General features: G+C 46.2%; 1 protein-coding gene across 1 annotated transcript; it reads left to right on the plus strand.

The window, feature by feature from the left end:
* Nucleotides 1-5,727: 5,727 nt before the first annotated feature.
* On the plus strand, nt 5,728-13,010 carry LOC138370978 (Kruppel-like factor 18). Its single transcript, XM_069335618.1, has 7 exons — nt 5,728-6,150; nt 6,262-6,549; nt 6,963-7,070; nt 7,480-7,676; nt 10,802-11,197; nt 11,419-11,548; nt 12,816-13,010. The coding sequence occupies exons 1-7, from the start codon at nt 5,728-5,730 to the stop codon at nt 13,008-13,010; spliced, it is 1,737 nt and encodes a 578-aa protein (XP_069191719.1).
* The last annotated feature ends 1,470 nt before the right edge of the window (nt 13,011-14,480 follow it).

The raw sequence follows: 14,480 nt of genomic DNA on the forward strand, positions 1-14,480 counted from the left end.
GTATCGACCATGTGGGAAAGAGAGATGTCCCGGCTATATGGGCAACAGAGAAGTACTGGATATGTGGGCAACAGAAGCCAGTACTGGCTATGTGGGAAACAGAGAAGAACTGGCTATGTGAGAAACAGAGAAGAACTGGCTATGTGGGAAACAGAGAAGTACTCACTTTGTGGGCAACAGAGATGTTTTGGCTATGTGGACAACAGAGAAGTACTTGCTATGCGGGCAACAGAGAAGTACTCACTTTGTGGGCAATACAGAAGTACTGGCTATGTGGACAACAGAAAAGTACTGGCTATGTAGGCAACAGAGAAGTACTCGCTATGTGGGCACCAGAGAAGTACTCGCTATGTGGGCACTAGAGAAGTACTCTCCATGTTTGCAACAGAGAAGTACTAGCTATGTGGGCAGCAGGGAATTACTCGCTATGTGGGCAACAGAGAAGTACTGGCTATGTGGGCAACCGAGAAGTACTCACTATGTGGGCAACAGAGATGTACTCACTATGAGGGCAACAGAAGTACTAGCTATGTGGGCAACAGGGAAGTACTAACTATGTGGGCAACAGAGAAATACTTGCTATGTGGGCAACAGAGAAATACTAGCTATGTAGGCAAAAGAGACGAACTGGCTCTATGGGCAACAGAGAAGTACTGGCTATATGGGCAACAGAGAAGTTCTCACTCTGTGGGCAACAGAGAAGTCCCGGCTATTTGGGCAACAGAGAAGTACTGGCAATGTGGGCAACAGAGAAGTACTGGCTATGTGGGTCACAGAGAAGTCAAGGCTATGTTCGCAACAGAGAAGTACCGGCTATGCGGGCAACACAGAAGTACTGGCTATATGGGCAACAGTGAAGTATTGGCTATGTTGGCAACAGAGAAGTACTCGCTATGTGGACACCAGAGCAGTACTCACTATACGGACAACAGAGAAGTATCGGCTATGTGGGCAAGAGAGAAGTCCCGGCTATGTGGGCAACAGAGAAGTACTGGCTATGTGGGCAACAGAGAAGTACTGGCTATGTGGGCAACAGAGAAGTACTCGCTATGTGGACACCAGAGCAGTACTCACTATACGGACAACAGAGAAGTGTCGGCTATGTGGGCAAGAGAGAAGTCCCGGCTATGTGGGCAACAGAGAAGTACTGGCTATGTGGGCAACAGAGAAGTACTTGCTATGTGGGCAACAGAGAAGTACTCACTTTTTGGGCAACAGAGAAGTACTGGCTATGTGGACATCTGACAAGTACTGGCTATGTGGCAAGAGAGAAGTGCTGGCTATGTGGACAACAGATAAGTACTGGCTATATAGGCAACAGAGAAGTACTCGCTATGTGGACAAGAGAGAAGTTCTCGCTATGTGGGCAACATGGAAGTACTAGCTATGTGGGCATCAGAGAATTACTCGCTATATATGCAACAGAGAAGTACTCGCTATGTGGGCAACAGAGAAGTACTAGCTATGTGGGCAACAGAGAATTACTCGCCATGTGGACAACAGAGAAGTACTCGCTATGTGGGCAACATAGAAGAACTAGCTATGAGGGCAATAGATAATTACTCACTATGTGGGCAACATAGAAGTACTGGCTATGTGGGCAACAGAGAAGTACTCACTATGTAGACAACAGAGAAGTACTCACTGTGTGGGCCACAGAGAAGTACTCACTATGTTTGCAACAGAGAAGTACTGGCTATGTGGGCAACAGAGAAGTACTGGCTACGTGGGCAACATAGAAGTACTGCGTATGTGGGCAACAGAGAAGTACTGACAATGTTGGCATCAAAGAAGTACTGGCTATGTGGGCAAGAGAGAAGTACTGGCTAAGAGGGCACCAGAGAAGTACTCGCTACTTGGGCAACAGAGCAGTACTCACTATATGGACAACAGAGAAGTATCGGCTATGTGGGCAAGAGAGAAGTCCCGGCTATGTGGGTAACAGAGAAGTACGGGCGATGTGGGCAACAGAGAAGTACTCACTATGTGGGTAACAGAGAAGTATCGGCTATGTGGGCAACAGAGAAGTATTCACTTTGTGGGCAACAGAGAAGTACTCACTATAAGGACAACAGAGAAGTATCGGCTATGTGGGCAAGAGAGAAGTCCCGGCTATGTGGTCAACAGAGAAGTACTGGCTAATTAGCAACAGAGAAGTTATAGGCTATGACAGCAACGAAGAAGTCCCAGCTATGTGGGGCAACAGAGATGTACTGGCTATGTGGACAACAGAAAAGTACTGGATATTTAGTCAACAGAGAAGTACTCAGTTTGTGGATAACAGAGAAGAACTGGCTATGTCGGCAAATGAGAAGTACTCGCTATGTGGGCAACAGAGAAGAACTGGCTATGTGGGCAACTCAGAAGTATTGGCAATGTGGGCAACAGAGAAGTACTGGCTATGTGTGCAACAGAGAAATACTCGCACTGTGGGCAACAGAGAAGTACTGGCTATGTGGGCAACAGACAAGTACTCGCTATCTGGGCAACAGAGCAGTACTCACTATATGGACAACAGAGAAGTATCGGCTATGTGGGCAAGAGAGAAGTCCCGGCTATGTGGGATACAGAGAAGTACTGGCTATGTGGGCAACAGAGAAGTACTGGCTATGTAGGCAACAGAGAAGTACTCACTTTGTGGGCAACAGAGAAGTGCTGGCTATGTGGACATCAGAGAAGTACTGGCTATGTTGGCAAGAGAGAAGTGCTGTCTATATGGGCAACAGAGAAGTACTGGCTATATGGGCAACAGAGAAGTACTCGCTATGTGGACAAGAGAGAAGTACTCGCTATGTATGCAACATATAAGTACTAGCTATGTGGGCAACAGAGAATTACTCGCTATGTGGGCAACAGAGAAGTACTCGCTATGTGGGCAACAGATAATTACTCGCTATGTGGGCAACAGAGAAGTACTGGCTCTGTGGGCACCAGAGAGGTACTCACTATGTAGGCAACAGAGAAGTACCTCTTTGTGTGGGCCACAGAGAAGTACTCACTATTTGGGCAACAGAGAAGTACTAGCTATATGGGCAACAGAGAAGTACTGGCTATGTGGGCAACAGAGAAGTACTAACTATGTGGGCAACAGAGAAGTACTGGCTATGTGGGCAACAGAGAAGTACTGGCTACGTGGGCAACAGAGAAGTACTGGCTCTGTGGGCAACAGAGATGTACTGGCTAAGAGGGCACCAGAGAAGTACTCGCTATGTATGCAACATATAAGTACTAGCTATGTGGGCAACAGAGAATTACTCGCTATGTGGGCAACAGAGAAATAATCGCTTTGTGGGCAACAGAGAAGTACTAGCTATGTGGGCAACAGAGAACTACTCGCCATGTGGACAACAGAGAAGTACTGGCTATATGGGCAACAGTGAAGTACTGGCTATGTTGGCAACAGAGAAGTACTCGCTATATATGTACACCAGAGCAGTACTCACTATACGGACAACAGAGAAGTATCGGCTATGTGGGCAAGTTTGAAGTCCCGGCTATGTGGGCAACAGAGAAGTACTGGCTATGTGGGCAACAGAGAAGTACTGGCTATGTGGGCAACAGAAGTACTCACTTTTTGGGCAACAGAGAAGTACTGGCTATGTGGACATCTGACAAGTACTGGCTATGTGGCAAGAGAGAAGTGCTGGCTTTGTGGACAACAGAGAAGTACTGGCTATATAGGCAACAGAGAAGTACTCGCTATGTGGACAAGAGAGAAGTTCTCGCAATGTGGGCAACATGGAAGTACTAGCTATGTGGGCAACAGAGAATTACTCGCAATATGGGCAACAGAGAAGTACTCGCTATGTGGGCAACATGGAAGTACTAGCTATGTGGGCAACAGAGAATTACTCGCTATATGGGCAACAGAGAAGTACTCGCTATGTGTTCAACAGAGAAGTACTAGCTATGTGGGCAACAGAGAAGTACTCGCTATGTGGGCAACAGAGAAGTACTAGCTATTTGGGCATAGGAAAAGTATTCACTATGTGGTCAACAGAGAAGTACTGGCTAATTGGGCAACAGAGAAGTAATAGGCTTTGAAGGCAACGAAGAAATACCAGCTATGTGGGGCAACAGAGATGTTCTGGCTATGTGGACATCAGAGAAGTATTGGTTATGTAGGCAACCAGGAAGTACTCACTATGATGGAAAAGAGAAGTACTCACTTGGTGGGCAAATGAGAAGTACTCGTTATGTGGGCAACAGAGAAGAACTGGCTATGTGGGCAACACAGAAGTACTGGCTATATGGGCAACAGTGAAGTACTGGCTATGTTGGCAACTGAGAAGTACTCGCTATGTGGACACCAGAGCTGTACTCACTATACGGACAACAGAGAAGTATCGGCTATGTGGGCAAGAGAGAAGTCCCGGCTATGTGGGCAACAGAGAAGTACTGGCTATGTTAGCAACAGAGAAGTACTGGCTATGTGGGCAACAGAGAAGTACTCGCTATGTGGACACCAGAGCAGTACTCACTATACGGACAACAGAGAAGTATCGGCTATGTGGGCAAGAGAGAAGTCCCGGCTATGTGGGCAACAGAGAAGTACTGGCTATGTTGGCAACAGAGAAGTACTGGCTATGTGGGCAACAGAGAAGTACTCGCTATGTGGACACCAGAGCAGTACTCACTATACGGACAACAGAGAAGTATCGGCTATGTGGGCAAGAGAGAAGTCCCGGCTATGTGGGCAAAAGAGAAGTACTGGCTATGTGGGCAACAGAGAAGTACTGGCTATGTGGGCAACAGAGAAGTACTCACTTTTTGGGCAACAGAGAAGTACTGGCTATGTGGACAGCTGACAAGTACTGGCTATGTGGCAAGAGAGAAGTGCTGGCTATGTGGACAACAGATAAGTACTGGCTATATAGGCAACAGAGAAGTACTCGCTATGTGGACAAGAGAGAAGTTCTCGCTATGTGGGCAACATGGAAGTACTAGCTATGTGGGCATCAGAGAATTACTCGCTATATATGCAACAGAGAAGTACTCGCTATGTGGGCAACAGAGAATTACTCGCCATGTGGACAACAGAGAAGTACTCGCTATGTGGGCAACATAGAAGAACTAGCTATGAGGGCAATAGATAATTACTCACTATGTGGGCAACATAGAAGTACTGGCTATGTGGGCAACAGAGAAGTACTCACTATGTAGACAACAGAGAAGTACTCACTGTGTGGGCCACAGAGAAGTACTCACTATGTGGGCAACAGAGATGTACTAGCTATATGGGCAACAGAGAAGTACTGGCTATGTGGGCAACAGAAGTACTAACTATGTTTGCAACAGAGAAGTACTGGCTATGTGGGCAACAGAGAAGTACTGGCTACGTGGGCAACATAGAAGTACTGCGTATGTGGGCAACAGAGAAGTACTGACAATGTTGGCAACAAAGAAGTACTTGCTATGTGGGCAACAGAGAAGTACTGGCTAAGAGGGCACCAGAGAAGTACTCGCTACTTGGACAACAGAGCAGTACTCACTATATGGACAACAGAGAAGTATCGGCTATGTGGGCAAGAGAGAAGTCCCGGCTATGTGGGCAACAGAGAAGTACGGGCGATGTGGGCAACAGAGAAGTACTCACTATGTGGGTAACAGAGAAGTATCGGCTATGTGGGCAACAGACAAGTATTCACTTTGTGGGCAACAGAGAAGTACTCACTATAAGGACAACAGAGAAGTATCGGCTTTGTGGGCAAGAGAGAAGTCCCGGCTATGTGGTCAACAGAGAAGTACTGGCTAATTAGCAAAAGAGAAGTTATAGGCTATGACAGCAACGAAGAAGTCCCAGCTATGTGGGGCAACAGAAATGTACTGGCTATGTGGACAACAGAAAAGTACTGGATATTTAGTCAACGGAGAAGTACTCAGTTTGTGGATAACAGAGAAGAACTGGCTATGTCGGCAAATGAGAAGTACTCGCTATGTGGGCAACAGAGAAGAACTGGCTATGTGGGCAACTCAGAAGTATTGGCAATGTGGGCAACAGAGAAGTACTGGCTATATGTGCAACAGAGAAATACTCGCACTGTGGGCAACAGAGAAGTACTGGCTATGTGGGCAACAGAAAAGTACTCGCTATCTGGGCAACAGAGCAGTACTCACTATATGGACAACAGAGAAGTATCGGCTATGTGGGCAAGAGAGAAGTCCCGGCTATGTGGGATACAGAGAAGTACTGGCTATGTGGGCAACAGAGAAGTACTGGCTATGTAGGCAACAGAGAAGTACTCACTTTGTGGGCAACAGAGAAGTGCTGGCTATGTGGACATCAGAGAAGTACTGGCTATGTTGGCAAGAGAGAAGTGCTGTCTATATGGGCAACAGAGAAGTACTGGCTATATGGGCAACAGAGAAGTACTCGCTATGTGGACAAGAGAGAAGTACTCGCTATGTGGGCAACAGAGAAGTACTCGCTATGTGGGCAACAGAGAATTACTCGCCATGTGGACAACAGAGAAGTACTCGCTATGGGCAACAGAGAAGAACAAGCTATGTGGGCAACAGATAATTACTCGCTATGTGGGCAACAGAGAAGTACTGGCTATGTGGGCACCAGAGAGGTACTCACTATGTAGGCAACAGAGAAGTACCTCTTTGTGTGGGCCACAGAGAAGTACTCACTATTTGGGCAACAGAGAAGTACTAGCTATATGGGCAACAGAGAAGTACTGGCTATGTGGGCAACAGAGAAGTACTAACTATGTGGGCAACAGAGAAGTACTGGCTATGTGGGCAACAGAGAAGTACTGGCTACGTGGGCAACAGAGAAGTACTGGCTATGTGGGCAACAGAGATGTACTGGCTAAGAGGGCACCAGAGAAGTACTCGCTACTTGGGCAACAGAGAAGTACTCGCTATGTTGACAAGAGAGAAGTACTCGCTATGTATGCAACATATAAGTACTAGCTATGTGGGCAACAGAGAATTACTCGCTATGTGGGCAACAGAGAAGTAATCGGTATGTGGGCAACAGAGAAGTACTAGCTATGTGGGCAACAAAGAATAACTCGCCATGTGGACAACAGAGAAGTACTGGCTATATGGGCAACAGTGAAGTACTGGCTATGTTGGCAACAGAGAAGTACTCGCTATGTGGACACCAGAGCAGTACTCACTATACGGACAACAGAGAAGTATCGGCTATGTGGGCAAGAGAGAAGTCCCGGCTATGTGGGCAACAGAGAAGTACTGGCTATGTGGGCAACAGAGAAGTACTGGCTATGTGGGCAACAGAAGTACTCACTTTTTGGGCAACAGAGAAGTACTGGCTATGTGGACATCTGACAAGAACTGGCTATGTGGCAAGAGAGAAGTGCTGGCTTTGTGGACAACAGAGAAGTACTGGCTATATAGGCAACAGAGAAGTACTCGCTATGTGGACAAGAGAGAAGTTCTCGCTATGTGGGCAACATGGAAGTACTAGCTATGTGGGCAACAGAGAATTACTCGCTATATGGGCAACAGAGAAGTACTCGCTATGTGGGCAACAGAGAAGTACTAGCTATGTGGGCAACAGAGAATTACTCGCCATGTGGACAACAGAGAAGTACTCGCTATGTGGGCAACAGAGAAGAACTAGCTGTGAGGGCAATAGATAATTACTCGCTATGTGGGCAACATAGAAGTACTGGCTATGTGGGCAACAGAGAAGTACTCACTATGTAGGCAACAGAGAAGTACTCACTGTGTGGGCCACAGAGAAGTACTCACTATGTGGGCAACAGAGAAGTACTAGCTATATGGGCAACAGAGAAGTACTGGCTATGTGGGCAATAGAGAAGTACTAACTATGTTAGCAACAGAGAAGTACTGGCTATGTGGGCAACAGAGAAGTACAGGCTACGTGGGCAACATAGAAGTACTGCGTATGTGGGCAACACAGAAGTACTGACTATGTTGGCAACAAAGAAGTACTGGCTATGTGGGCAACAGAGAAGTACTGGCTAAGAGGGCACCAGAGAAGTACTCGCTACTTGGGCAACAGAGCAGTACTCACTATATGGACAACAGAGAAGTATCGGCTATGTGGGCAAGAGAGAAGTCCCGGCTATGTGGGCAACAGAGAAGTACTGGCGATGTGGGCAACAGAGAAGTACTCACTATGTGGGTAACAGAGAAGTATCGGCTATGTGGGCAACAGAGAAGTATTCACTTTGAGGGCAACAGAGAAGTACTCACTATAAGGACAACAGAGAAGTATCGGCTATGTGGGCAAGAGAGAAGTCCCGGCTATGTGGTCAACAGAGAAGTACTGGCTACCTTGAGGCTACCTTGAGGTGCTTCCGGGGCTTAGTGTCCCCGCGGCCCGGTCGTCGACCAGGCCTCCTGGTTGCTGGACTGATCAACCAGGCTGTTAGACGCGGCTGCTCGCAGCCTGACGTATGAGTCACAGCCTGGTTGATCAGGTATCCTTTGGAGGTGCTTATCCAGTTCTCTCTTGAACACTGTGAGGGGTTTGCCAGTTATGCCCCTTATGTGTAGTGGAAGCGTGTTGAACAGTCTCGGGCCTCTGATGTTGATAGAGTTCTCTCTCAGAGTACCTGTTGCACCTCTGCTTTTCAACGGGGGTATTCTGCACATCCTGCCATGTCTTCTGGTCTCATGTGGTGTTATTTCTGTGTGCAGGTTTGGGACCAGCCCCTCAATTATTTTCCACGTGTAAATTATTATGTATCTTTCCCGCCTGCGCTCAAAAGAGTACAGATTTAGGCTCTTTAGTCGGTCCCAGTAATTTAGATGTTTTACTGAGTGGATTCTAGCAGTAAAGGATCTCTGCACGCTCTCTAGGTCAGCAATTTCTCCAGCTTTGAAAGGGGCTGTCATTGTGCAGCAGTACTCCACTCTAGATAGCACAAGCGTTTTGAAAAGTATCATCATCGGTATAGCATCTCTAGTGTGAAAAGTTCTTGTTATCCAACCTGTCATTTTTCTTGCAGTTGTGACGGCTACTTTATTGTGTTCTTTAAAGGTAAGGTCTTCCGACATGAGTACACCCAGGTCCTTTACATTGCCTTTTCGTTCTATGTTATGATTTGCCTGCGTTTTGTACGTGGTTCCTGTTTTTATGTTTTCAATTTTTTCCGTAGCGCATGAGCTGAAACTTATCCTCGTTGAATACCATATTATTTTCTGTAGCCCATAGAAAGACCTGATCAACATCTGATTGGAGGTTTGCCGTGTCCTCTATGTTGCCAACTCTCATGAAAATCCTAGTGTCATCTGCAAAGGATGATACAGTGCTATAGGTTGTGTTCTGGTCTATGTCCGATATGAGGATGAGAAAAAGTACTGGAGCAAGCACAGTACCCTGGGGGACTGAGCTCTTCACGGTTGATGGGCTGGATTTTATTTTGTTGACTATTACACATTGGGTTCTGTCAGTCAGGAAATTGTAGATCCATCTGCCTATTTTCCCGGTAATTCCTTTTGAACGCATTTTATGTGCAATAACACCATGGTCACATTTATCAAAAGCTTTTGCGAAATCTGTGTAAATTACATCAGCGTTTTGTTTGTCTTCCATAGCATCTAATGCCATATCATAGTGGTCCAGCAACTGCGACAGGCAAGAGCGCCCTGTTCTGAAACCATGTTGTCCGGGGTTATGGAGATGCTGTGATTCCATGTATTTTGTGATCTTACTTCTTAGCACTCTCTCAAAAATTTTTATGATGTGCGATGTTAGTGCTATCGGTCTGTAATTTTTTGCCTCTGCCTTATTTCCTCCTTTATGGAGTGGTGCTATCTCTGCTGTTTTTAGTATGTCAGGGATAACGCCAGTATCTAGGCTTTGTCTCCACAGAATGTGAAGGGCCTGCGATAGTGGTTTTTTACAGTTCTTGATGAATATGGAGTTCCAAGAATCCGGGCCTGGTGCAGAGTGCATAGGCATACTGTTTATGGCTTCTTCAAAATCTAGTGGGGATAGGGCGACGTCTGATATGTGATTTGATGTTGGTATCATATCCATGAAAAATTCATTTGGGTTATCAATCTTTAGTGCATTTAATGGCTCACTGAAAACAGAGTCGTACTGCTTCCTCAGTAACTCGCTCATTTCTTTGTTGTCATCTGTGAAAGTTCCATCTCCCTTTCGCAGGGGCCCGATACTAGATGTGGTTTTTGATCTTGATTTTGCATAGGAGAAAAAATATTTCGGATTTCTCTCTATTTCACTGATGGCCTTTTGCTCTCTTTGCCTCTCCTGGGTTTTGTATGATTCTTGTAGCTTGAGTTCAATTGTTTCTATTTCTCTACCTAACCTTCTTCGCCGTTCTTGAGATAGGGTGCGACTCTCAAGTTGTTCCGCGATTCGTTTTCTTCGCCTATATAAGGAACGACGTTCCCGTTCCAATCTGCATCTCTTTCTCTTTTTTCTTAGGGGTATGCGGTTTGAACATATTTCTAGTGCTACTGAGCTTATTTTTTCCAGGCACTGGTTCAGGTTTGCATTTCCTAGCTGTTCTTCCCAGTTTATTTCTGTGAAGTCCTGGTTTATTTGCTCCCAGTTTATCCGTTTATTATTGAAGTTGAATTTGCTGAAATCTCCTCCACCGGGAATCTGGACTGGTTTTGGAGGTCCATTCCCCATGGTTGTCAGTACCTCAATTAAGTTGTGATCTGAGTAACAGGTATTTGTAATCATTATGTTCCCGATCAACTCATCATTATTTGTGAAAATGAGGTCCAGCGTGTTCTCCTTCCTAGTTGGTTCTACTATTTGCTGGTTTAAGGCAAACCTATCGCACATCCGTAGCAGGTCATTTGCATGTGCCTGCTCATTTAGGCTAATTAGCAACAGAGAAGTTATAGGCTATGACGGCAACGAAGAAGTTCCAGCTATGTGGGGCAACAGAGATGTACTGGCTATGTGGACAACAGAAAAGTACTGGATATTTAGGCAACAGAGAAGTACTCATTTTGTGGATAACAGAGAAGAACTGGATATGTCGGCAAATGAGAAGTACTCGCTATGTGGGCAACAGAGAAGAACTGGCTATGTGGGCAACTCAGAAGTATTGGCAATGTGGGCAACAGAGAACTACTGGCTATATGTGCAACAGAGAAATACTCGCACTGTGGGCAGCAGAGAAGTACTGGCTATGTGGGCAACAGACAAGTACTCGCTATCTGGGCAACAGAGCAGTACTCACTATATGGACAACAGAGAAGTATCGGCTATGTGGGCAAGAGAGAAGTCCCGGCTATGTGGGATACAGAGAAGTACTGGCTATGTGGGCAACAGAGAAGTACTGGCTATGTGGGCAACAGAGAAGTACTCACTTTGTGGGCAACAGAGAAGTGCTGGCTATGTGGACATCAGAGAAGTACTGGCTATGTTGGCAAGAGAGAAGTGCTAGCTATATGGGCAACAGAGAAGTACTGGCTATATGGGTAACACAGAATTACTCGCCATGTGGACAACAGAGAAGTACTCGCTATGGGCAACAGAGAAGAACAAGCTATGTGGGCAACAGATAATTACTCGCTATGTGGGCAACAGAGAAGTACTGGCTATGTGGGCAACAGAAAGGTACTCACTATGTAGGCAACAGAGAAGTACCTCTTTTTGTGGGCCACAGAGAATCACTCACTATTTGGGCAACAGAGAAGTACTAGCTATATGGGCAACAGAGAAGTACTGGCTATGTGGGCAACAGAGAAGTACTAACTATGTGGGCAAAAGAGAAGTACTGGCTATGTGGACAACAGAGATGTACTGGCTAAGAGGGCACCAGAGAAGTACTGGCTACTTGGTCAACAGAGCAGTACTCACTATATGGACAACAGAGAAGTATCGGCTATGTGGGCAAGAGAGAAGTCCCGGCTATGTGGGCAACAGAGAAGTACTGGCGATGTGGGCAACAGAGAAGTACTCACTATGTAGGTAGCATAAGTATCGGCTATGTGGGCAACAGAGAAGTACTCACTTTGTGGGCAAGAGAGAAGTACTCACTATATGGACATCAGAGAGGTCTTGGCTATGTGGGCAAGAGAGAAGTCCTGGCTATGTGGTCAACAGAGAATTACTGGCTATGTCGGCAAATGAGAAGTACTCGCTATGTGGGCAACAGAGAAGAACTTGCTGTGGGCAACTCAGAAGTATTGGCTATGTGGGCAACAGAGAAGTACTGGCTATATGTGCAACAGAGAAATACTCGCACTGTGGGCAACAGAGAAGTACTGGCTATGTGGGCAACAGACAAGTACTCGCTATGTGGGCAACAGAGCAGTACTCACTATATGGACAACAGAGAAGTATCGGCTATGTGGGCAAGAGAGAAGTCCTGGCTATGTGAGACACAGAGAAGTACTGGCTATGTGGGCAACAGTGAAGTACTGACTATGTGGGCAACAGAGAAGTACTCACTTTGTTTGCAAAAGAGAAGTACTGGCTATGTGGACATCAGAGAAGTACTGGCTATGTTGGCAAGAGAGAAGTGATGGTTATGTGGGCAACAGAGAAGTACTGGCTATATGGGCAACAGAGAAGTACTCGCTATGTGGACAAGAGAGAAGCACTCGCTATGTATGCAACATAGAAGTACTAGCTATGTGGGCAACAGAGAATTACTCGCTATGTGGGCAACAGAGAAGTACTCGCTATGTGAGCAACAGAGAAGTACTAGCTATGTGGGCAACAGAGAATTACTCGCTATGTGGACACCAGAGAAGTACTCGCTATGTGGGCAACATATAATTACTCGCTATGTGGGCAACAGAGAAGTACTAGCTATGTGGGCAACAGAGAAGTACTCACTATGAAGGCAATAGAGAAGTACTAGCTATATGGGCAACAGAGAAGTACTGGCTATGTGGGCAACAGAGAAGTACTAACTATGTGGGCAACAGAGAAGTACTGGCTATGTGGGCAACAGAGAAGTACTGGCTACATGGGCAACAGAGAAGTACTGAAATGTGGGCAACAAAGAAGTACTGACTATGTTGGCAACAAAGAAATACTGGCTATGTGGGCAACAGAGATGACTGGCTAAGAGGGCACCAGAGAAGTACTCGCTACTTGGGCAACAGAGCAGTACTCACTATATGGACAACAGAGAAGTATCTGCTATGTGGGCAAGAGAGAAGTCCCGGCTATGTGGGCAACAGAGAAGTACTGGCTATGTGGGCAACAGAGAAATACTGGCAATGTGGGCAACAGAGAAGTACTCACTTTTTGGGCAACAGAGAAGTACTAGCTATGTGGGCAACAGAGCAGTACTCACTATATGGACAACAGAGAAGTATCGGCTATGTCGGCTGTGACGGTAACGCGTTGGTGTTCGGCTGTTCAAAAGCTAGGGGTATGGCCTCATCACATATAGAAACAAAAAATAGAAAATCTGGAACTTCGTCTGTGGTAAGGTAATGAGAAGACACACAAAACACAAGTAAATTTAACAAATGAGATTTTAATTATGTTAGAAAAGCAAAACATGAATAAAATGGACATACAAATTGGAACAAAATCAATCAATCAAAATAATAAGAATAATCAAATGACAAAATGAAAAGTTACGTTAAGACAAGTGAGTAATAACAAGTGTATAACAAACAATGTAAATTTGGATGCAGGAATATTGGCTTTAAGCTGCCACCTCTCTTAGTACACGTAAGCGACAGCTTAGTCTACCAACGAGACGTGTTAACTTGTTGAAAGCACTGGATATTCTGAGATCGGTAGGTCGTGTGGCCCCAGACATCAGGTAGTGTGGCGGGTGGAGGGCAGGTGCAACTGGACACGCAGCCAATCAGCGATGAGCAGGCGACAGACAGGTAGTTTGGTGGTTCGAGGTGGAGCAGGTGTTCCTGGCTGCATACGTTTGCGCTCTGGCAAACCGTGGTGGTGTATTTGTTGGATATTTCTTCCATATTAGTTTTATAGGGATGTGTAGCGACGAACTTTGGAGGGAGGAGCAGGCTCAATCTCTCTTGAAGGAGATTATCGTCACACGGCAAATACGACATGGAAGAAAATGTAGAATAGAAGCAGTGAAGCGCAGAGGTGCCATAGGCACAATCAGAGAACACTGTATAAACATCAGAGGTCCGCGGTTGTTCAACGTCCTCCCAGCAAGCATAAGAAATATTGCCGGAACAGCCGTGGACATTTTCAAGTGGAAACAAGATTTATTCCTCCAAGGAGTGCCGGACCAACCGGGCTGTGGTGGGTATGTGGGCCTGCGGGCCGCTCCAAGCAACAGCCTGGTGGACCAAACTCTCACAAGTCGAGCCTGGCCTCGGGCCGGGCTTGGGGAGTAGAAGAACTCCCAGAACCCCATCAACCAGGTATCAACCAGGCTATGTGGGCAACAGAGAAGTACTGGCGATGTGGGCAAAAGAGAAGTACTCACTATGTGGGTAACAGAGAAGTATCGGCTATGTGGGCAAAAGAGAAGTACTCGCCATGTGGACAACAGAGAAGTACTCGCTATATGGACAACAGAGAAGTATCGGCTATGTGG

This window comes from Procambarus clarkii, chromosome 34, assembly GCF_040958095.1.
Source record: "Procambarus clarkii isolate CNS0578487 chromosome 34, FALCON_Pclarkii_2.0, whole genome shotgun sequence".
Taxonomy (NCBI): Eukaryota; Metazoa; Arthropoda; class Malacostraca; order Decapoda; family Cambaridae; genus Procambarus; species Procambarus clarkii.

Excerpts from the sequence above, each read along its gene's own strand:
- LOC138370978 (XM_069335618.1), top strand. The coding sequence starts at position 5,728 with ATGTGGTCAACAGAGAAGTACTGGCTAATTAGCAAAAGAGAAGTTATA. Across the intron at positions 7,071-7,479 it reads GCTATATGGGCAACAGTGAA|AGAAGTACTCGCTATGTGGG; the intron begins GTACTGGCTATG and ends TATGGGCAACAG. Across the intron at positions 11,198-11,418 it reads AACAGAGAAGTATCGGCTAT|AATTACTCGCCATGTGGACA; the intron begins GTGGGCAAGAGA and ends TGGGTAACACAG.